General features: G+C 42.7%; 1 protein-coding gene across 1 annotated transcript in view; it reads left to right on the top strand.

Moving 5' to 3' along the window:
* Window positions 1-14,308: 14,308 nt before the first annotated feature.
* COL17A1 (collagen type XVII alpha 1 chain) overlaps window positions 14,309-25,008 on the top strand; it is a gene marked incomplete at both ends in the record, with an annotated part of 34,867 nt that continues 24,167 nt past the window's right edge. Inside the window, 12 exon segments of the mRNA XM_084265081.1 lie at window positions 14,309-14,363; window positions 15,123-15,167; window positions 15,971-16,069; window positions 17,634-17,768; window positions 18,134-18,181; window positions 19,089-19,124; window positions 20,653-20,700; window positions 21,109-21,252; window positions 22,220-22,363; window positions 23,028-23,099; window positions 24,116-24,187; window positions 24,551-24,616. Of these exon segments, the coding sequence (XP_084121207.1) occupies window positions 14,309-14,363; window positions 15,123-15,167; window positions 15,971-16,069; window positions 17,634-17,768; window positions 18,134-18,181; window positions 19,089-19,124; window positions 20,653-20,700; window positions 21,109-21,252; window positions 22,220-22,363; window positions 23,028-23,099; window positions 24,116-24,187; window positions 24,551-24,616 (964 nt within the window).

Raw genomic sequence — 25,008 nt, 5'->3', positions numbered from 1 at the left:
AGCTTTGAACTTTGTTGTAGCCTCTTTGCTTACTGAAAAGACCATTTTTAAAAAAGACTGCTTTAGAACTGTTGTATCATTCTTTTATTCTGGACTCAGCTTTTTATTGGTGCCGTAAATGACATACTTCTTATTTGCTATAATCCAGTTCTACTTTTATCAGTATTTACTGAGGTGAAGGGATCCTGAGATATACATGAGGGGTGAGTTGGCAAAGGTGTATGGAGTGGCCTACAAACACATTTCTAAATTGACACTGTACCCAGTGTACTAGCTGACATTTCTGGATAAAATTATATTTCTTCTGTCATTAATAAGTGCTTATCAAAACAGGTGTTATGCACAACTTACCCTCTCAGTGTAGATCTGATGATATATTTGCTTTCCTCAAGGGGGTAAATGTCCTTCCAGCAGAACTCAGTAAACGTGCCTGGGATTTCTGGAAAAATGGTCTGGAAAGCTAAAAATATCAGCACTTGAAAATTAAAGCTTCAGGTATTAAATCAGGGAGTAGAAAAAAAAAGCACTGTATTTACAGAGTGGAACTGCTGATTTAGCTTAGAGTAGCACAGGTGAAATGAATAGACCAGGGAAAGGTTCTGAATTTCAGAAGCTTCACTGTCACAGCTCACAGAACTCTGCTGCCAGTCACGTGAATTGAAGTAACTCCTGTGGCCGCAGAATGTAGGAATTAACAAATTCCCACAGCTACTTGCTAGAAAGAGAAGATGAGGAAATTTTGTGAAAAGAGTAGAAAAGGATCAGTTAATATCTCTCTTGAAGAGGGTGCTTGGCAGCTCATGAAGAAAGTACGAGATAAAAACATGATGGAGAATGTTTCCAAAGATGAGACAACTCTGAAGAAGTATTACAGCTCTCAGAGAGATTAACTGATTCTTTACTTCAGTAACTTTTATAGTGTGAGAGAAAAGAGTCTCCAAGGCAGTTTCCACCTGAGAACATGGACGAAGCTTCTTGCTGCCACGTGAGGTGCGTTCTGGAGAACAGTTTTACCAAGAGTCATGTCCCATCTTGTGCTTGCAGTCCTGCAGGAGATCAGCAGTCTTCTGGCCATGTATACTGGATAATAATATTTTATGCCTCTGGAATGTATCCTCTAATAAAGGAGTGCCGGGGTGCCATTTAAATTGGGGCTTTGCAAGCCTGCACATGGCAGGTGAGGCTGTGTGCCCCAGGAAAAGCAGGTGCCGCATGACAGCAGCCAGAAAGAAGGATTCAAGCCTTTCTAAGGATGATTTCAGCAAATAAACAGAGATAGAAATAGGGAGAAATAGGGAGAAAGTGTTTCACGTGCCTTCTTGACACAAACAGTTACAGCAAGTGGTATGATGTTGCCTTCAGAACCAAAATAATGCTCAGATGGCTCTGCTATAGTGTGTGGTGTTAGTCCAGATCTAAACAAACACAACAGAAACAAGCACAGTCCAAATCCAGCTATACACTAGTGGTAACCAGTACCTTGATTTAAAACTCTTTTGCAATACTTAGATGAGCATATGATTGGAAATTGGTTTATGGTTGTGAAGCACACAGAAGAAGCTGATATAAGCTGAAATACCCATCCCTGATAATACCACCAATCTTGACTGTGATAAATGCCAATTCATGATAAATCCCCAGTAAACACTGGCAATAAACAGGGCTCACAGCAGAGCACAGTGCCATAGAGGAAATGCCTTAGTAGCCCAGCTGGGACTTTTCATTCTGTTTACTTTGGCAGTGGAAGGCAGCACCACCCTGAAATGCTTGAGAGCCTAATCACAGGAAGTACCTTCCCAGCAGAGGAGGAGGAGGATCATGTTGACAGGGACCATCTCTGGGAGAGAAGTCTTGTAGAGCTCTGTAGTCTGCCATTCAAAGCCTGACTCAGGAGATTTGCTGAATGGCCTCAGTCTTCATCATGCATGGGCTGCAGGGGATACTCAGAACCTCCCAGTATATACAGAGCACCACTGTTCTAACATGTTTGACCAAACCCACTTTTTTTCCCCTTGGAAACATCGCTACCTACGCTTGACAATTCCCTGCAGGTTCTTACTATTTTAAAGGAAGCATTTTCTCAAAGCCCTTTCAGCCCAGGACAGACTGATCACAGAGTTAGAGAGAACAACGTGAAAATCACAGGTATAACAGAGTATACAGGTGTTTGCATATTCCAAGTGAATATATTCACCACAAAAAAATTGGAATGTCTTGATTTCAGTTTCATGTGGATGTCAGGCTGAGGGGAGGCTCTTACCCCAGTATCTGCTATATCATTTGGTCTCAGGGGAGTTCAGTATGAGTACAGAAACTCAGAACCAAGTTACTACTCTTGAGTCTTAGCTATGTGAACCTGTCAGAGTGAATGAAAAATCGTGTTTTGTGGGATGTGTATTCTTAAAATGTTTATATTTGCCTGTTAAAGGAGTGGAAGTATGGTTTTATGCTTTCACCTCCCTATACTGCAGAGTGATCCAAGAAAAATGTTGTGGGGACAATGTCCAAGTGTAATCACACTTCAGATCTGGAAAATCAGCTGTCATATGCTTATCTTGTAATTTCTGGGTTCAGAATGTACCAGCCTCATTTAGCAGTAACTACAGCTTGAAAAAGTTAGCAAAGAGGGTTCACAAATGTGATCTATTTAAGCAAGAATTTTTGGAAGAAATGCATGGCTTGCTTTGTTTAATTCTTAGTGAGAGAGATTTTGATTTTAAATTATAAAAGTAAAAAAGAAATGTTGAAACAATGTTCTAAACAGCTTTGATTTTTTTTAAAAAAACAAACTAAGCAGAACACACACAAATACCCAAACATTTACTTTGGGAAAATGTGTATTCCCAGTGATTTCTTTTACTGCCCTGGAAAAAAAAGAGGAAAGGGACAAAAAGAACTTCCCCCTTTTTTTGTCATTTTCAAATTTTGTTGAAAACAAATATTTTTTCTTTTTTTTTTTTTATAAAAGTGTTGTGAAAAACAAAACTGAGAATTTTCAGCCTGCTAATGATTTTTCTCCATCATTTATTTTTTTCTGTTGTAAACAATGGAGAGAGTATGCTGATTCTGGATGTGGCTTTTCCCTCTCTCCTACCTGCCATATGCTCTTGAGGAACACCCCATCCCTCTTTAAGCCATACAAAATCTGCACTGATGTTGCTGGAATACAAATCCAGGTTTTCCTTGTTGTATTCAATGCCCTTTTGTTTTCTATTTGGAACTTACAGCAAAGGCAGTCTCATGATCAACATACACGTATGCACAGACGCGTGGACAAGCACAGGCACACCATCCAGAGACTGCAAAAAGCCTTTTGTGTGCAAACATAAAAATGGAAAAGTTCAAACATTTGATTTGTCTATTTTCTAAAAATGTTTTTCCCTTTCCTAAAGTGACAGGGTGGCATGCAATATAGGTGGGGAACAGTGAAGCTATGTCTTAACAAAACAGACAGAGTTTGAATCATCATTTACTTTCTATCCTGAATGCAAAATTGCTAGGTACTTTCCATGTGCTAGGAATGATCCCTGGAGAAGGGATCAGACCATACATAGTAAACTTGTCCTGCATGTTCTGTGCTTTTAACATGTTTTCTCTGATCTAATATAATAGTTTCCAGCCTTTTTCATCTTTTGCCGACTTGTAAAGATTTTCAGTGGGAGGGGAAAATCCCTCCATTGCAGACTGAAATAAATTTGCAGTATACCACTTTTACTTACCACATGTTCCTCAGAAAACCCGTGGTTGAAAATGGTGGGTGAAATGTACTTCATCACCTCAAGGCTGAGGATAAACCTGCCACAGCCATTAAGTCATTGACTTTCGCTCCACGTCCTTGGATTTATCTTGGTCTAGGAGTCATTGTGTCAACACAGCATTTAGGACAACCCAAGTTCTGGAGAAGATACACTGCAAAATGCTTTGCATATTGGTTAGAAAAATTTCTAGGCATGACTACTAGGCATTTTGGGATAGGTGAAAAATAGTGACACCTGCTTCTACTTAACTGTGCACACCAGATCCATTCGGACTGCAGAAACGAAGGGTGTTGGCCACTGCTGATGCTCTTGGCCTGCCCCCCATCTGCTCTGGAGCTCAGAGTAATGCTCTCTCTTAGCACAAGCTTGTGTGTAAACAGTGTGGGTAATGAGGAAATCTTTCATGAAAGCCAAGTGGGATCCTAACAATACAGATACAACTAGAGAGCTTGGGGATGGGATACAGAAGAGGAAGCACAAACAGTATAGAGGCAGTTGCAGTACAGCTTCTCCCTGCAGCAACAGTCCCTGCAGCGAACCCCTGTGCTCAGGCTGGTTCCTTGGGCTGGGTAAGAGCTATGGGCTTTATGTACAGTCTTGTGTTTACTTTCATTCTCTGTGCCCAGGTACTTGCAGGAATGTTTTTGCCCTATGTACAAACACCTGAATGATATAGCATCAGTGGCACTTTTGTTCCTAAAATCTCCTGAAAATCCTCTCAGGGCTGTGAAATATTCCTTGATTCAAATATGACCCTTTGAAATTTAGCAGGGAAAAATACTTGCAGGGAAGGAAATGTATGGAATTAGAAAAGGGGAGAGCAAAAGAAAACTGCTTTTGGAGCCCTTTCAGTCACCCTTCCATGTGTTTCCCATCCTGCTAACGAGAATCCCTCTCCCTGTATAGGAGGGGAGTTGCTGCAAGCTGTAGTACAGCTGGGCAGAGATTTTCCATCAGGACTTTTTTTGCCAATGTATGTTTTGAATGTTCTGTCAAGATGGCAGACAGAAACCAGGCTTATTTGCCAACATTTTCTGAGGCACATCTCCAAGGCAAGTGTTGTCTCCAGCTTTTGTCGTGTATGCACTGTTGCATTGCTATTCTCTGTGTGTTGCTTTTTGGAATGGTGCTTAAACTTGCAGGCTTTGGACTGGCAGCAGGTAGAGCAGGTTGAATTGTTTGTTTGCAGTACTAATTGCTTGGAATTTTTACCACTTATAAGGTTGGCGAGCAACTCACAAATTAAATCTTGTTTTCTTTGAGGCTGCCAGAAAGGCTTTATTTGCATGCTGCCAGTTCTTGGTAAATAGTTTGCTTTGACTTCTCTCCATTATTTATATTGGCAGCACCGCAGTCAGGTCATCTGGCACTGGTTGTGTCCCTCTGCTGCCTGGCTGACAAACATTTGATGTGTGAGGTTAGCAAATAATGCATTTTCTGGTGTGTATTTTTTGTCTAAAAGGTATTGGTGCTAAAACTGTTTTATGGGTTCACAGGTGGGCTTGCAAACAGTCAGTAGTTTTCTAAAAGCTAGGCAATTATTTGATCCTGTGAATCAGACTTTGCATAAGTAGAATTCTTAAGGACTTGTTTCCTTTGTCTTTGACCAAGCAGATTGGGCAGTGGGCTGGTTGTGAGTAACAAGCAACATCAAGCAAGCTGGTTCCACCTCATAGCTCTGCTGATGTACACAGCTTGTGTAACAGGCAATTCTTACCTAGAGGACAAAGTGAAAGGGATTATTCATCACACCAGCATTGGGAAGGAGAGGAGTCTTAGTTTAAAATCACAGGATACTCCTTGGAGTAGCAGTGATCTGGACCATCTCCTTCACGGCTCTCTTCCCTGGCAGAGGCTGAGGTTTGCTAGACAGCTGGGGCAATTGCTATGGGTGAGGGTAGAGAGAAGAGGAGCTGGTCACCTTTGCAAACAGGTCTGTTAACATCCCTACTTTGATGCTATTAGAGGTGAGTCTGATGTGGGTGATGACTCCTGGCTCTGCAGCCAACTCCTGCTGTGCAGACTGACCTGTAGAAGATGTAAAGTGTGCCCAAGCACCAATTTGCGTAAAAGGCTGTGCAGAGGACAAGGAGGCTTTAAAAGGTCATAGGTGTGTTTTGATTGGATCTGTCTGCCACTAAAACTTACCTTATCAGGAGCAGTACCAGGCACGTGTTCATCCCTGGCCTTGGGCTGCTGTTATTAGTAACTATGAGGCAGTTTTATTGCAGAACACAAAGAAAGCATCACTAGGGCCCTAGTGTCTGTAGAGGCTTGTCTCTGACCAGAGGTAGACAGCTGTCTACAGGTGCTGAAGAGTCCCTCTGCTCCTGCCTGAGATCAGCAAGCCCAAGTCTTCAGTCACTTCCTCCCAGTCTCATCTGTCACCAGAATAGCCCAGGGTCTCCTCTCTGGACCAGCACAGTTTGTCCTGCACTATTATGGATTAGTGTTTTATAATGCTCCATATGCCTATATAGCTTTGTTATTATTATTGCTATTTATTATTTGCACTGTGATAACCCTTAGAGGCTGCAGCAAACCTCCTGCTACATAAAGCCAGGAGAGAGAAAAGGCAGTTCTTATTGTACAACTTTTATATTAATGGATACAAACAGCCAAGACGTCTTCTCCTCAACAATGAAGTCTCTTGGTACCTGGCAGATTGAGTTACTAATATTTTTTTGCATCCTGACATTACACACCTCCCAGCACCCCAAAAGCAGTGATCAGTTCCCCACAAGGCTTTTATTCATGCCTGAGGTTACTCACAGTGAGTTTCCCAAGTGATGTGCAAACCATGGACTCGGGGCATTGAGTAAAGGGAGTGACTAAGGAGGCTCTGGTTGGTTCAGTAGCTGCCTGGTTCCATTGTGTAGAACCAAGGCACAGAGGTAACTGCAGTTGCTACCCAGAAATAGGTGTGGTTTCTTCTTCCCTGTGCAAATCATCCTTGCATGGGCCTGCAGTATTCTAATCAGCTTCTTGGCTGATTCACTAGCCATATAATTAATGTGTCAATATAGCCAGTGTACACCTTTATCCTGTGCTCCACAGCTCCCTTTGGAGTTGAAGATAACAAGTTATCACTTGGCTGTTTCTAAACCATGAACACACCTTAAGCTGCTAGAGGATGGCTATAACAAAGCCAGCTGGTTTAGCTTTGAGACTCTTATCTTTGGGATCCCCTTGCTGAGTGAGAAGTGAATCAGATGTGCTGTAGCACAAGCCCCTTCCAGGTGCAGTAAATGTGAGGGCACTGCCTCATCCTCAACTTTTTCAGTGCCACCGTCAGTTGCTGTAAACTTGTGGAGCATCTTTCATCAGAGAAAAAGGTTCTGTCTTCAGCTATGATTTGATCTCCATAGCTGCCAGACTGAGACATCAGTTGAAAGCTCAAAGTTTATGTGGCTGCTTCTTGTGATGGAAACAGGGAAAGCAGCAAACTCTGCATCTGGTGGAACATTCCTAGGTACACCCAGACGCAGTGTGACATTACAGACCTGTGGATTGGTGTGAATCTACAGACTTCACCTTCTACAAGCAAAACTGACCAGGGCAGATGAGGGGAATGGGAGAGTGGTCATTGCTACCTTCAAGAGAAGCTCAGACTACCTCCCCTGCTCTAACCACAAGTCCAGACACCACTACTGTTACTGCAGAAGTGGCAGCTGATGACCTGAAGCTGGGTCTGTTGCATCCATTGCATTGCCACAGCTAGACACCTGACTCTGTGGCTCTGGATACCTGAGACAATCACTAATTTCAGAAGAAGGTCAGGACTTCTCTAAATTATATCTTGATATTGACACTTGCCTGCTAGGAAGTGAATGAACCAAGCAGCATGTATCATCAGGCAGCATCTTCAACTTCACCTTCACCTAAAATTCCTCTTTTAAATGCATAGTCAGTTGTTGTCATGATGGGATTTATTTTCAGTTTCCTTTCAAGCCACCACTTTGTCATACACAGACCCCCACCCCACTACCACCTTTTTCTTTCTAATAAGAAATTGGTAAAATAACTCATGAAGAGACACTCCATGAACGCTTTGTTCTCAAGAAACATGAAACCAGTATCTTTCTCACTAAAAACATTGTAGGGATTAAAACACTGTAATTTCCTTATTTTATCAAAATTGTGATGGCTGCCTTTTGTTTTTATATATATATAAATATGAAGAAAGCTGGTAGACAAAGGTAAAAGTGGGAGAAAATTCTTCCAGTCCTGAGGACATTATCTTTCAATGTAAGTTCCCAGTGAGGTCTGTGAGCCATTCCAGTGGGAGTCTGTCATACTGGTGGCTTTTACAGACCTAGAATAGCCCAGTGCATTCAGGACTGTTTTTTCTTGGGCAACTTCTTTCTGTGAGCAGCCAGGGTACATCTGAAGTGCGCAGCTGTGGATTGAGCTGGAAGGACATGTGAAATTAGGTTCCCAAAGTGCGGGTTTAAAGTGCACTTGATAATAAGAGGAAGAGTGATGTGTCATGTTCAAAGAGCACCAAGATCAAAAAGCTAAGGCCACTTTTAGCCTTTTGGTCAGGGCTTAAGCCAAGTGCAGTCTGGCCAGGTCCCAGGCTGAGGTCTACATCTCGTAATGGTTTAATTACCACAAGCATCTTGTTTAGGCAAATAAATGCCTTTTAATTAGCATTCAGAAGGCAAAGTCATAGCTGTTTCCTCTATGAAGGGAGGAAATGATGCCTCATAAATATCTGTCTGATTAATGACAAACACAAGTTCCAGGATTTAGGAGATCCATCGATGGATTCTGCAGAAGTCTTGATCCCCATCAACAAGCACGGGGCGTAGCCTTTGGAGTGGCAGAGTAGTAGTGCTGTGTAGCAGTCATGCCCCTACACACCTTTGGAAATTCCCAGTATGGGACTTAAAAGAATAGAATGTGATCTTGTCAGTGCACAGCTGCAATCCCTCAAAAGGTCCTGGGTAAACATATGTATGAAGCACCAAGTTCTTTCCCATTCAGTGGTATGAATCTGTCAAAGTTGATGTAGGATGAGAGACTCCAAGGTGAATTCTGATTCTTGTAAGGAAGCACAGGGCACCAAATGGCACTGTCGTGCTCAGTGGGAGGAAAATCTTCACACAAGATACAGTTAAGCTGTGAAAATCTTTACTGTAGGACACTGCATATACTATAATGTTGTACTGATTCAAAAACTAATTGGACATATTAATGAACAAAATCCATCAAGGAGTGACTGCACTGCTGCTGCCTTTGACGAGCCTTCCCAGCACTGTTAATATGGGCCACGGTGAGACACAAGGCTGTGGGCTAGGTGGAGTTTTGCTTTGACAGGCAGTGGCTGTTCTGCTCCAGTTCCCATTCAGTGTGAAGTCTATGGGTTGTATCATGAAAGACATTTTGTTCCTTTTGGTGGGGTTTTTTTTATTAATAGTTCTCTCTTCTGAGTGGAGCATAAATATCCAGGGGATTGGCAAGCCAGTTCGGACCACTGACTGGAGCAGTTCTCACCAGTGTGGACTACCTGGGAGTTTAGCCCTGGTATTGCAAGCAGCAGAATACACTTAGCCTGCAGCCAGCTTTCCAGATGCATCAGTGGGGCCTGTGTAACTTTCTGTAAGAAAATGACAAAACAGATCTCTGATCATGTATCAAGAAGCATGACCAGAAGGGTTCATTTTTGCTGCCCTAAGCCTTCACACATTTGTCTGGGATCTAAACAGTTAATCTACCTGGGCAAATAGGTAGGAGCTTTTTTGCTTTCAATAAAATGTGATTCCTGCAGGCAGATCTTTTTTTTCCAATGAGTGTCAGATAATTGGGAGGGTAGGGTGAGGCAGGAAACCACGACACGCCTTTGTTGGGACTTGTTTAAGAGCAGGGGAATAGAAAAGCAGAAGGGTGAGAATAAAACAGGTTCAATAAAGAAGACGTGAACATTTTTGGATGATCACTCAGATTCTGCACACCTCTGAAAGGGCATGATATAAAGTGTAGGGGGCAAATTTTGGTAGAAAGGAAACTGTTGAGGAGAAAAAACAGATTTTCAGTTCAGTAACCAAAGCACTCCAGGTAAGTTACATTACTTTAAAAAGGGGGGGAGGGGGGGATGGGAAGTATCCTGTGTTTTCTCTTTCCAGCTGCTTGCAGAACAAGGCTGTGTTCCCAGGCAGAATAGAGGAGGTGTTACATTTTTCTATGGGGAATACAATGTAAAAATAATATTGTGCAGGAGCTGGGTCCTTCTGCTTTTGTGTTTGGCGGTGAATACATCTCTCTTAAGTGAGTATCAAGTGAGAGGAGTGTACCTGCTGGGAGATAAGGAATGTGAAGCCACGCTCTGGGTACATTTTTAATGCATTTTGTGAAGCTGCTGTGCAGATAGATAAAGTTTAGCTGAATTTTCTCTGTTCTGTAAGGGTACCAGCATGATGAAATGCAGATCATCTGTTGTCTGTTTTTTAAACTGAGCTTATTTGAAACGTGCTGGAGGAATAAGGGTTGTAAATTGAAGCTTCAGATGGTGGGTGTAGGGTGTAATATTAAGGAATTGATCTCTAGTTCTGAAAATGCCTAGAACTACCTGTGAGTGGAAGTTTGTGTTTCTGCAGGCAAGCTTTGCTTTGTCTCAGGTGGGTTTGTTTATCAGCAGTGACTCACTGATTATGGACTTTGGGTCACATGTTCATTGTAGATTAGGAGGCACTGGAAGGTGTTTCTGAAGCCTTGTCACAGTAAGGCGGAGAAGGAGAATTTGAGAATCATAAGGTAAAGATCTGTCTTCTTTTTCTGTCTTTGGTCTGATCTGTAGAGTGACTTTGGGAAAGTTGCTTGTCTTTGTGTGACTGATTTCTACATCTGTGAAATGGTGACAGCAGCACTCTCCTGTTCTACAAACATTTTCTGTATAAACCCAGATGGTTTATTTCCCTTTCTGTGCCAGAGGTGAGAAGCTTGTGCAGGTCAGAACAACCTTGCTTTGGCCTGCATCTCTTTGGGTAGCACAAGTAGGCACAGCGAGGACACATTTTTGAAAGGAAGGCACCTGGCAGTGTGGAATGAAGTCTGGGCAGTGCTCGTGCTTGTGTTCTGGGAAAAGAGCAGAAGCTGGTATCAAAGAAGCTAGGACAGGTAGTGGGCAGAGCAGACTTTGGTTCCTAGGCTTCAGTTGAACATCTTCTATTGAAACAAGATGATCTTTAAGGTCCCCTTCCAACCTAAACCATTTTATGATTCTATGAGCTGAACTGCTTACCTGACACTAGGCTAATTGCTGTGACTCTACAAAATGAGCAGATTTGGAAGCATGGTTTGATTGATTCAATTCTGACTGTTGGTTTTGGTAGGCTAACTGCTTTTGAAGCAGAGTGAGAAGGTCAGATTCCTTTATTGTGGGGTAAAAGAGAGAGAAGGGGCCATTTTTGAACCAGTTCTCTTAGTCCCAGGACAGTGGCACCTGAAAGGCTTGATTAAGAGGAACCTGAGAGACATTTGATATGATGGGATACATGGCATTTGCTTTTAATAGTCAGTGACATGTTATGGAGGCATGTAATGAGTTTCAGAGTATTTGTGATCAAAGGGTACCACTGACATCAAATATTATTAATCTCAGCACCTGCTGGTGCCTCTTTCTCCTATCGGAGTATATCACAGCAGGAGCCTTATTAATGGAGGAAGGAGAGCGCAGAAAGGATGTGCTGTGAGAGTGTAACAGCATTCTGACAGGAAAACTGGAAGGACATTGTGAAGGAATAAAAGAATCTGAAACATGTCTGCTTTCATTTTTTCCATTGAAATATGTCTTTGTGGCTATTCCGCTCCCCTTTAAAAAATGTCTGTAATAAGCTTTCTTACCATTGCACACAGTACCTAACTTCTAAAATAATGAGGGGTTTGAATGACTCATCTCAGACTGGTTTAGCATCCTTGCCAGATGGGCTATCCCTGCCCATCCACTGCACTCAGGTGCAGTGGGGTACAGGATGCACACTGCAGTGTCCAGCTTGCCTGGAAAGAAAGCACAGATCTAAGCACGCCTTGCAAAGCTGGGCAGCTATTACTGTCATGTTTTCAGTGCTGTATAAAGCTCCCTGGTTTTGTGGGAGCCAGAAGCTCATTACATACCCTGTGTATGTTAAAGCAACCATAGGGTTGCCCTGTTTTATGGTGCATGTACTGTTTGTGATTCCACAAGTTCCTGCTTGTTGCACAGAGATAATTGCAGGTGGCTTCTCTGATTCAACAGCGCCATTGCTTTGCCACAGACATAGCCCACAGCAATGTCTTAGTGAATCCAGATAGGAGCTGGTGAAATGAGTCAGTCCTGGCAGGCAACGGAATCGAGCTCAACCAGCCTGCTGGAGCCTGGGCTGACTTGTGTGTTCAGATGGGAAACACGTGTGCAACATTGATCAGAATGCACCATGTTCCAGGGCTGGGCAGTGGCATGTGTGGCTCCAAACATGTGGTTTAACCTCTTCTTGGGTTTTTTTTTTATGTGTTGGTATCAGAAGCAGATTTTCCTTTATCAAGGAAAGACAAAAATGCGTAAGGTGCATTCACTCCACAGTGGTGCTGGCCTCTTTCAGCATCCATAACTAGCAGTGTTTTCCATTGGCAGAAAAGTAGTGGAGTTCTGGGACTGCAAAGCAGTAGGAAAGCAGTTTCCAAATATAAAGCAATGTTCCCTACCAAAACACTGGCAAAGTCAACAGCACTGTAATCCAGACTGCTTCTTCCAGCATCTGCTTTTAGGGAAAGATCTTGAAAGATGCTTCCACTGTTGAAGCAATAATGAAGAGTAGCAGAGATACTGCCTTTCCTTGGAGTCAATGACCAGGAACCCTTCCATTGCAGGGGACTCTCATCCTCCTGGAGGAGGAACTCTGCCAATGCATATAGCTCTGGGCTCACATGTACCTTGGGATCATTGTCCTGGATAATCCCTTTGAAATCCCCAGTGTTAGCAAGCACTGTAAGGGTTGGATGATAGCCTGCTGCCAAGGTTGTGTAAGGACTTGGATGCGGCCTCAGAAACCCTGTTTACAGGGCTGTTTGGCCAAGCTCAGTGTCTGAGGTGCAGAGAGTAAGGGCTATGGGCACTGTGGGTGTCCTCTGCAAAGTTCAGCTGAGACTGGGATAGGAGGCTGAAGTGTTTTGACTGATTGTATGCCTTCTACTCTGAAATTGTTCCTGTCCAGCTCTGGGAATAGCAGGAGCTGTTCAAAGGCAGATCTGAATGTGAACTTCAGATACTCCTGCAGATTCTCTGCTGCATCCTGCCTCCTGTCATTATTTATACATGGGCAGATAAATGTAACAGCAAGGGAGCTACTTGGTAGACACTTTAGAGCAGGGTAGGTCAAACCATGAAGATCAAACTCGAATGGTAGCCGAGTTGAAGGGTTTTGAGTTCTGCCTCATCAAAAACTTGGAAGGAATTTTGTCCAAAGGTTTTTTATAGATTCATCCTGTTAAGTGTGTAGGTTTTGGGACATCTGGGCCTTCAGTTTTAAGGAGGAATCTTCAAATGACGTGGAGAGTTTTGGCCTGTTACCACCTTGTATGCAAATTAAAAACTCTTACTTCTCATTGTTTATGGCTGCACAAGATGAAATGGTCTTAGAGTACTGAACAACTGTATATTCTATTCTAACAGAAGTGTTTTCTCTTCTAGCTCATGTTTCCTTTCCATAATCATGTTTCTTTGAGGTAGTCCTGCCTTGACCAGAGAGGGATCAAAGTCATGAAGAAGAGTATACACAGCATTCACAACAGTGATTCCAATGCTGTGTAGACTGGCCTGAGCTGGCGTTAAATTAGATCCGTGTCCACAGCCATTGACAGTACCTACAAACCATCTCTGCTCTGCCTGTAATGCAAGATAAAGCATTTCCTACCTTAAATTCCTTGCTGCCAAAAATAGCTAGTTTAAACATACCTCCAGTGTTTTTCTGCTTCACTGGAGTCAGAGCTGTGGCTTTAGTGTCAGTGTACCCTGAGAATGCACAGTATTACTATTGAAAGCACAGCAGTGTCTCTGCTTAGGTTTTTCTGGGAGTGCTGGCATAGTGTAGGTATCTTTCTCCTGCAACTGCTTGCATTTCTAATCCTGTACTGTCGAGTCCTGCCCAAAACAGATGTGTGGGAGTGGTATTTGGATCCTGTGGTTTTGATTAAGCCTTTATAGGGGCACAGCTGGAGATCATAGTAGAGTGCCACAAAGTTTGGATATAAATCCAGGTCTAAACTTCTCCAGCACTTGGTGGATTTGCTTCAGTTGCCCCTATTTTGCCTGTTGGCTTTACAACCCCTCCTGCTGTTTCAGCCCTGCTGCACTGTGCAGCATGCAGTTTTGTAGGCAAGTGGTGCTGGTGTATTAGCAATACTCACACAGTTCTGGAAAGGCACTGTAACCTCCCTGGCATAGGTAGCTTCCAGGCAGTCTCGTTCCCAGCTGAAGGGAGAAAGGTGGTGGGACTTGTGGGGAGCTGTTGTCATCTGCCACTAATCAAGGAGCTGAGTGCGGTCTCTCTGCTTTCCCTGCAGGTGGCAATGGTATGGATCCTGTAACAAAGAAAACGAGGCAAGATGGATCAGAAGTTACTGAAAGACGTAAGGAGAACATTTGTTATTTTTACATCACCCAGCAGAAATCACACATTTTATTTTTACATCACACATCCCAAAAAAGTGCATGTCCAGTTTGGTAAGAGATTGAATGCTGACTAGAGGTCCAGAACTAAATTCTGCACCTGACCCTGGTCTCTCTGTTAAAGTCAGAATAAGGAATAGAACGGGCCAGACGTTTAGAGACATGTAGCATGACCTGATTGTTTAACCACCTATGATTGTCCAGTGGTTAGCCTTTCTAGCCAGTAGTGCAGACGTTTAGAGTCTCCTTCTACCTCTGATATCAGTGACCTGCATGGTCTAGAAAATGTTTTTAGATGCCTTTTTTGCCATGTGTAGAACAGAGGGTAAGTTTCCTGCTGGCATAATGGGAATTAGCTGTTAAGAAGCTGGTAAGAGGTCTGTTGAGGGGCTTTGCTGTTACAGCAATGGCTGTGGTTCACAAGAGCCCAGAAATAATAATATTTCTGTGTTTTACAGGGATTTCATACAGAAAAACAGTCTTTAATGGCAGTAATGTTCTGCATAACTGTAGTTAGAAAGGCCTGCAAACAACATGCAGCATTGTGTGCTCATGAGACTGCAGACCCCAGGCAGTGTGGTCTTAAGGGAGTTTTCTTTATTCTATTGTCTTTGAATGAGTCATGTTCTTCCACGAACAATAAGTAGAACCACCACAAATAATGATCTTGTTTGGCTATGTTAACGTGCCATTATTTCTGCCCCCTTTTCTTTCCTCAGTTATTACAGAGACTGTAACCACAAGACTGACGTCCTTACCACCCAGTAAGTAATTGTCAGTCATCACGTTACTTCTGTGCAGTGTCTGTGCCCCTCTGTGCTGTTTGACTGTGTCATTTCCATAAATCCCTGGGTACAGCAGGTCTCAATGCAGAAAGACTTGCACCCAAAGAAAGGCTACTTTCAGAAATGCCTCTCCCAAAATACTTGTCAGTGGAGAGAAGGAGCAGTATGTGAGAAGCCATCTGCATATTGTCAGAAATGGAGCCACACAGTCCACTAAGACTGGTAGGCCACTCTCCAAAGGCTTAACCTCAGATACAGGGTCTCCAGTGGTTGCTGTTTCTTGACATCAAGGATCAAAAGTGATGGGTTTGCAGGCTCCACTATTGGGGCTGCAGTGTGTTCCCCTGTCATCTTACCCAGCTGACAATAGTGAGCGAGTCTTTTTGGGTAATATCAGGTGATATGAGTGATTTGTATCTCTATGCAACAAGTAGGGAAGAATCCTCCATGCTCTTTATACCACCATATTCTTGATTAGCTGGTTGCAGCAGGATTGGAAAGGAATCACATCATATCATTTATGATGAGGGTTAACAGGAGTATCCTTCTGTTCAGATATGGAGTAAAACTTGACTACAAACCTGCTGGGTTTGCAGTGTGAATGCTTCTTCTGGTCTGCCAAGACACTTCTCTGCAGTTCTGATATGTTGTTAAACTTAGACCTATCCTTGCAATTGAGTGTGAGAACAGCTTTGGGTACCCCCTGTCTTGTATTGCAGTGTCCTCATTCTTTCCATCTTTCATCCTGAGAAAATCTCTTATTTTGTGCTCATCTCTTCCAGAAGGAGGAAGCAGCAGTGGGCTCAAAACATCATCCCACACTGGAGGGAGCGGAGTGGAAAAGAGATCTTACACCCATAGCAGCAGCTATGTGACTTCAAGTAAGGAATGAAGATATTGCACAGTGAGGAAACAGAGCAAAGGCAGCATAAATGGTCTAGGGTGAGATTCAGGGCAGGGAAGTAGGATAAAACCAGAGGTAAGGAAAACAGGGTTTATGAAAGTTGAAGTGGCAAATACTCAAAGCAAAGATATTCCTTTCCTGAAGCTGGGTGTGAGCATGGGTGAGTAAATGGCAAAATTCCTGTTTCACACAAGGAAAACTTGATTTCAGGGGAACAACAAAAAATGCCATTTCCAAGTGCTGAACCAATATGTGCTATCTACTCCATAAAATGGGGTTCTTCTCTAACAACATTCCTTGCCCAGCTTTTAGATTGTCATAGCAAAGTTTTCTGAAGAATTAGTTTCCTAAACCAGGTTTTTGGCACACCTCTCTTCTTGTCCCCATTGGGACAGAGTGTAGTCCTTGTAGAAAATATTCTCCATGCTCCAAATGAGCTGACAAATCAAAGGGAGTGGAGTGCAGTTTGGAAGCTCAACAAAATTAACAATACACAGTAGATCTGACAGACACCTCCATACCAATTAAAGGCCAGAGTGGAATCACTTTGCCTGAGGGCAGATGCAAACTAACTCCAGTGAAGATGTAGGTCTAGTTGTCTGGACTGGCACCAGTCTGAGAACTGAAGCCAGCCGTGCAATCTGGGATGACTCTTCAGGATTTGCAGTCATCCTTCTATTTCTTTTCAGTATGTGAAGAGAAAAGAATCTGAACTTCACAGATAACGAGTTCTTGAAGTATCACAGAGCATTTTCTAATCTGTGCTTTCCCACTCTGCTTACAGAGTGCTTCCAACAGAGGCCTACTTGTCACAGTTCTATCTGCTGAACTAAGTGAAAAAGTTACTGAACAAAGCAGGTCCTTTTAAATGGGAAAGTCAGCAGGAATACACTCTGTTGAGATCACAATGGGACACCCTTTTTGCAGTGATGGGTAAACAATATCTAGCCTGATCCTGCTGATCAGTGTGGATATGTTGTACTTTATCTCAGGGCTCCCTTTTTGCTGTACTCAATACTCCAGCATTAGGTTTCTTACAAGAGTATGAACACTGAGCAATTACGAATGCTCAGTTCTTTTTCCACAGCACTGGTGTGAATTAGGAAGGGAAAAATATGACAGCCACTAATAACCTCCAGGCTGTCTGAGGCCTGATGCACACTGCTGTCCCTTATCTCATGAACTACATCCGTCAGCATTTTGAGCTTGGTTTCACAATCTATTATAATAATCTAATCTATGATAATAATCTAATATATTATTACTCATACTAAGGGAAGATGGCTCATTTATCCCCCTGGGCCCTTGCTATCATGTGTATCATTTGTTTTGAAACCACAAATATAGCCAATACTCCTCCCCACACTGAATGCTGGGGACAGTCAGAGTTATACCCAGTGTGGTTCTTGCCCATCTCTAGTTGTGTGGTACCACTGCAAATTTGTCCAGCTCAGAAGACAGTGACATAAAGTACCAAGGGCACCTAGGGTATGCAACTGGGGCATGTCTAATTTGCTGAGGGCATTTTGTTTTACCTCTAGGTGGAAGTGGTAGACTGAATTCATCCTCATCATCTGGCTACAGACAAACCCAGTCTCCCAGTTCTACTCTCACCAAATCACCTGGCTCAACATTTGAAAGAAAAGCCTGTGTTAACCGCCATGCTACGTACGAAGGTACCACAGAACATGCCACAGAAAGGAGGCAACATGTTGTGCACTCCAAGGTTGTGTTAATGCAGGATTGACCCACATAGCACAAGAATTCCATGGCAGTTTTGCTAGGGAATAAGGCATCAGGGACACATGCTAATAATTAAGTCCTATTTATAGTAATGCTCATTCCTGAAAGGAATTGTGGCATATTGAAGGACATTAGTGGCTCTTTCAAGTAATCCTGAATAGTGCTTTCTTTTATTTTCTTTTTTTTAAATGGAATGTTTGTTGCCCACTGGGATTAGACAGTTACCAAGAAGATGTGTTTTGAAAGCTTTTAATGATCTAGTGCTAATTATTAATGAATACCTTTCTGTTCTTTGCAGGGAGCTCCAGTGCCAACTCTTCTCCTGAGATTCCCAGAAAAGAATTTGGTATGTTCTTTTTAGAGCTGTTCCTCTGAACAGTATGGCAAGGTCACCTGAGTTGGTGACTATGGTGGCATTTTGCGCATTGCTGTGTCTTGCTGTACCTGTGCTGCTTCCTGGGCCGCCAGTGCAGCTGGCTGGAGTTTGGAGGACTTATTTGGAACTTACATCAACAGCTGACAGCAGGGTCTTTAGTTGATGTATATTCAAACAGAGGGTGTATACCATATATCTGCTACTCTCAGCTGGTTTTGTGACACTCCCTATATGGCACAGGACATGGGCAGGAGAACATAGGCATGGGATGCTTCATAACATTTCCCCCCTCCCCTCTGCCGCAACTGGTAGAACAGCTCAAAGGAAGAAAGTCCTTTAGGATTTTGAGCCTTTGCTAGATATACTTTTCCAGTGGCTTCTTTGTAGGCTTCAACATGTTTATATGGAAAAATGTACTGGCCATCAAATGATATATTTACACTGAACATTGTCAGCAGGTATGAGCTTGCCCTGCCCAAACTGTGAGCTGGCTATTATACTCGGTGCACATAGTGGAACAACATGATCAGGCTGTCTTTCTGGCTCAGACAGGAGGCAGGGGTTCACAGCATCTGACTCAGTTGGTGGGGTAAACAGGCCTGTTAGCTTCCTTTTGGCCTATTGAAATGGGAGGTCATCATCTGTGGACAACATTTATGTGTGCAAAAAGAAACAATAAATGCTAAAGGTGATTGGTTAATACACCTTATGGTCTAAAAGTAACCTGGTAAAAATTCTTAAGGGTTCACTTCCTCCCAACTGTGCCCAAAGTTTACTGTTTGAATCTGAGCACTCTGAGCAAGATCTATGTGCTCATTGTTAGGGATGTCACAGGCAGTGAAGTCTAATAATCCTTTTCTCTCATTGCTGTTCATAGCATCTGCCACCACGAGAGGAAGAAGCCAAAGTCGAGGTGAGTGATACTGTTCTTTTAGAAGCCTCTCTCATTTTCTTCTGTATGATTCAGGGTATATTAAATGGACCTTTCCTTAGCTGGAATCAGCTAGTTTAAGTGTTGAGCAGTCAGATGAGGTATGTGGATTTATACCACTGCAGATGTGAACCATTTATCTGTAAGCAATTGCTTAAACAAGCTTGGTTTAAAAATTGGCCCTAGTGAAAGTCATGGTGGTTTGAACTACCATAAACTCAGTCCATCCATGCTCTGTGACCCACCTCTGACATATTCACAGTAATTATATTCATGTTCTGTCTAATGTGATCTATCTTACAAGCCATAAGGCCATACCCTGAAATGAACCCAGGCTGGTAGTGAGGAGATGGTGAGGAAATTATGGACTTGCTGTGGGCTGTTCAGCCAGCTCACTGTAAAAAGCTCTGCATTGTTTAAATCTTTCAACTCTTCTAATAATTTATTAACAGCATTGGGCAAAGAAGGATCATATTGTTCTTGAAGAGAACAGTTGCTTGAAGAGGAAACTATAATGTAACTTTATCCAAGTTAATTTTAGCAGTGGATATAAATCAATATGTGTTCTTGCACCCCCCTCATGGAAAGTTAGCAATTATTCTACCTCAGCTCTTCAGTCTCCTCTAGCACAGCACATACCTGGGCTCCCAGCAGAACTAGGCCGTACATAATAAAACCAGAGAATAAGCTCCAGCTTCTCCCATTAGTTCAGAAAATAATTCCAATCCATCAGCTTCTCCACACGAATGCCAAAGTTAGTGTTTCTTTTATGGTGTATGCACTGTCAGATTTCATCTTAAGGGCCATGTATCACATGTCCTGGCTGGCCAGTTTGCTTCTGGGTAGCAAGCTTAAAGGCTTGCCCCAACTAAATTGCATTAACTTAATAGTTTCTTGTGCTGGACAGTAAAAGTCAGTAATAAAATCAGGTGTCTGGTGAGAATGTTGTCTTACAACTGGCCTGGTTACATTCAGTGACCAAAAGAGAAGTCAGTAGGTTGTAAGCGACAAAGTCCTACAGCCTGCTGTAGAGATGACAGTGTGAGTTTCATCCAAGAAGTAATATGGAGAGCTTCTTTTGGCTCTCTAGGTTTTTGTCCAGAAGGAAGATGGTAATGATGATGATGATGATAATGATTTGATGGTGGTGGTGATGATGATGGTTATAATAATAGTAATAATAATAATAATAGGGAAAATCAGTGTGATTGAAGATGCATAATTAGGCCTTCTGTCTGTCTGGCAGTAACAGTGCTATTGAGTTCAACAGAGGCCCTGAATGAGTAAAATTAAAAGTAGCAAAATGAGACCCCAAAACAAAATGTCATCCACACCAATTTACAACCAATTCATGCGGGCCATGAGTGCTGCTCAGATCAAGTAGCAAGGCAGAAAGATGAAACATAGAATGCAAAGAGGAAGGAATTCACTTCATCCTAAAGATTCATTCCCAGTCCAGGACACAAATGCATCTCACTCCATATTCATGATCTGCTTTTTATCTTCCCAGAGAGTGAAATACGAGTCCGGCTGCAGAGTGCATCTCCCTCTGGCAGATGTAAGTGACATGGCTTTTATTCCAGGGGGATCAGGCATAAGATAGAGGGTGTTGCTGCTCTGGGCACGTCTGCAGTCTCTAGGACCCAATCTTCATGATGACAGGCAGCAGCATGTCTTTCTTTTTTTTTTTTTTTTTCCTGTTAAAAGCATTCATTTGTCTCCCCTTTCTGAATAAGGAAGCACGCTGTGGCTTAGATAGTGGTTTTGCAAGAATGTAGTTGTAATTAGTCCCAGAATGAGGCCCTGAAGCTTTGTTATTAAGTAAGTGGCACCCCCAGAAGGCCCTTCCTGAAAGTACAACTTCATAGACACAGGTAAATTCCACTGAAAAGTTTAGCCAGGTCAAGATTACAGATCAATGAAACAATGGCTTTGTGTAACTCTGGACACTTGTTTTTCCTGCCAGGGACAGAGCTGGATGATGTGAAACGTTTACTGAAAGGAAGTCGATCAGCCAGCTGCAGCCCTACTCGATCACCGTCAAGTACACTCCCGATACCGAAAAAGGCTGTGGTGGAGACGAAGATGGTTACTGAGAGCTCTCAATCAGGTACTTGGCAGATGACAGCTAGCAATGCTGGAGCTACTCTGAACTTTATTTGCCATAAAAATACACAGTTGCTAAGAATATCTGAGTAAGATTACATGGTCTATGTCTCAGACAGTGGTGGCAATACAGAAAAAAGGTCAGAATACTGGAGGGCTGTCCAGATGTTGCCCTAACAAGAGCCCTCTGGGATAGCTTCCTAGCAACTTCTCTCATTTCTGTAAAAATAAGCCAGTTCCTGCTGCCACCAGCTTTAATTTAGAGGTGCTTCTAGCAGAGACAGAGCTGTAAGCAAATGTGTCTTAGAGTGATTTGATCTCTTATCTCCAAGCAAGATAGAGATAGCACTGAAGACAGCATTTGGGTCAGTATTTGATGTATTGGTCTCACCATGTGGTTCAGAGATCACTAGAATTGGATAATAGTAGAAGCAGTACTTAAAATACAATAACCAGCTTTTATCATTTAGAAGCCTTACTACAGTGCTTGAGGCAGTGGTATTCACATTCACTCCACTGTCCTCCACCAGTATGTAGGAACAAGCAATACCCTTTTTCTTGCACATGGCTCAAATCCTGTCTAAAATGGGAATTTTAGTCCACTACACTAGTGAACAAATCAGAGTCACATGTGGGAAGCAGAAGTCACACATCCCATGGCTCATCATGATTTATTATGAGAAGTTTTTATTCTGATATTATAGCATCTGCAGTCAATGAAATCGCTTCAATGTGTTTTGTTCATGCTATCAGGTCAATCTTTATTCCATTGATTAAAATTCAGGTGATCTGTAATCAGTGTGCATTTGAGATCGATTACACCATGTTAATCTAGAGTCATTGTGTTGACTTCGCAAGGGTAATTGAAATTTAAGGCAGATTAAGTTGTTTGCCATGTAAACCTGCAGTGCATGCTAAGGCACAAGCCTGGTCTCATTGAAAACCACTTCTGTTTGATTTGTTCTTTACAGTGTCGGGGACGTATGATACAACCATTCTGAATACCGCCCTCCCTTCATACATGTGGTCTTCCACTTTGCCTGCTGGGTCTTCCCTTGGTGGATACCATAACAGCTCTTCCTTGATCAATGCTATGTCTCACTCTACGGGATCAGGTATGCTCCTTGGACCACCTAGGCTTGAAGGAAACTGGGTCAACAGCAGTGCTTCTAAAATGATGGAAGAATTCAAATGGCAGGGGATATGCTTGAATTTCTTCTGGTTTTCTGTAACTTGGTGTTCTCTGCTTCTACAGTGACTGTATTTGAAGATCCTTCTTTAGATCCTACTTTGTGAGGATCTGTTGTCCTGACTGTAGCTATCAAAAGTAGTTTTAGACTCTATTTAACATTGGATTATCCTGGCCCATTGTAAGAAGAACTGGGCCTAACCCTTCACTTATACACTGAAGATGTAATCAATTACTGTTGGGTGTGATTATACCTTGAAAGACGCACATTTAAATGTCAGGGATGCTGCATTTCCCAGCTGCAGAGAAAAAAAAGAGCAGTCTTTATGATAGCACGCTGTTAAAAGCTTTGCTTTCTCAGGCTGTCTGATGATTGCAATTTGTCTGGAGTAGGATTTTCTCACCTTTGTCAGTTCAGTAAAGGAGTTGTTTGGTGTCACAATTTTCAAGATTTTTCCTGTGTGTAATTATTGTACCTGTTCATTGACTGCATTTCCAAGTGACTCCAATTTAAGACTGTGCAGCTGACCTTCGGGAGCTGGATTTCTGGTACCACAGAGGTAGTGACATTTCACTTTCTCGTTTTGCAGTTTTTGGTGTTCCAAATAACCTGGCTCCCAGCAGTCACACTCTGAATGCAGGCCTGAGCACTTCCTCTACAGGTCAGATTTTTCTCTTTTTCACACTTTCATGGCACCTCAGTCCATGTACAATGAGATAATACCTATATCACTCTGTTTCTCCTCTCAGTGTCAGCAGCTTGTCTGCACACCCCAGTTATTCTTTGGTTACGGTGGATTTATTCTGAGTTGGCCCTGTATAGCTGATGTTAGCTCCTGGCCATTTTTACCTGTGAGGCAGGGAAAACTAGAGATTTTCCAAGGAGAATAATTTGTCTTTTGAATGACACCTGTTAGGCCAGCCCATTTCTGCCCTAGAACAACTCAGGGTAATGCCTTAAAAACTAAACGAATGTGTCCTAGTCCATAAAGCCCTACTGCTCCTCTGTCAGTTTTCCCTGCAGTTTCCCTTTCTTCACCTGTCTTACGATTTCTGTCAGACTCTCATCAGTGTCACCAAACCACTTCTCTTCCTTTCACAGTCATATGCACTGTGTCTACACAGCACAGTGCCATCATGCAGGGTCTCTGAATGGGTCTGCAGAGAGAGCAGGGTGTATGAGATCAGTCTGTACACTGCACTAATATGGCCACACTGATGCTGGCAGGCAAAAGTGCTGCATTCCAAGCTGTTTGTTTCTCTCTGAACAGTACTTTGACACATATTGTGTGCAGTTCTCTCTTTAATTTTTCCCTCAGCCAGACCAAGCCAGTTTTCTAAATTTACCCTTTCCCCACGTGTCCCACTGCAGAAATTTCCTTGTGTCTTATAGAAGTGGCCTCCCAATCTAACTTGGGATAATGTTTTAACATGGTCACCATTATTGTCCTGGGCCAACAATAACTTATACAGGAAAGTAATCTAAGGAGAAAAGCATTTCTGTTCAAAGATGTTCCTAACAAAAGGCTTTAGATCTGTGATGCCTCCAGTTGTCTGGTGAAATTTATTGGGAGAATTCATCATTATTATTCTTATTGGTTTGGGTTTGGTTTTAGCTGGAATACCACCTGCACTGCAGGACTTCTATGACCACCTATTGCAATGATTTCCTTTGCAGTGTTTGGAGTTCAAAACAACCTGTCTCCAAGCTCTTCAGCCCTGAACCAGAATGCTACTGCAGCCTCCGCAGGTCAGCAACAATTTAAGCCTAGAGAAAGTGTGAGGGTCCCAGTATGTGCTGCTTTCTCCCACCTTTTCTGTAGTGACTAGAAAGTTCACATTGACAGAGGCTCCTTTGTTACCTCCTTCTGTGGAGCAGTGTGGTATGAGTCAATATTGTGGACCATTTCCTCTGCTTTGAATGCGCAGGAGAAGCCCACAGTGCCTTTGTAAGCACTAGAGATTTGCTTGCTGGAGAAGCCCTTGCTTCTTTGAGTTGTCATAGGTACCCTGAATGAGAAAAGATTTTTTTAAAATGGTGTGGATCTCAAGGTTGGTGTGTGGGTAGCCTGTTATCCTTCATCTCTTTCATTATCAAATTTCCTCATTGCAGCATACGGGATGAAGAACACTTCTCAGAGCAACACCATGGCAAGTACTGGTGTGTCTGCCTCAGCAGGTGAGTGTGTCATTCACAGTTGTTTAGGCATGGCCTTGTACAAGCATACCATCATAAAAATGAGTCAGAGATTGAACCAGCTGACTGTCACCAACACCTGGCTTCTCAGGAGCATGATTTGTCACCAGCCAAGTATCCTACCAGCAAATTTCTGAAAAGAATGCAAATCAGCCAGAAGCTAAGAAGGAGCAAATGAGCTGGTCTGATTCAGATCTCTTCCACTTTGTGGTAACTTGGATGATTTAATTGCAACTGTTTCTGCTCAACAGGCAGGTAACTGGATAGAAGATCACATATGTGAAATTGTGCTTCATCTGAAGCCAAAACATTTGCAAGATTGCTCTTAAACATAGTTTTGCAGTGGTACCAGCCTCAACCACTCTACATCAAGG

Source organism: Gallinula chloropus, assembly GCF_964237585.1.
Source record: "Gallinula chloropus genome assembly, chromosome: 5".
In the NCBI taxonomy this organism is placed as follows: Eukaryota; Metazoa; Chordata; class Aves; order Gruiformes; family Rallidae; genus Gallinula; species Gallinula chloropus.
The sequence above is the reverse complement of the archived record's forward strand: the minus strand, read 5'-3'. Positions and strand labels throughout refer to the sequence as shown.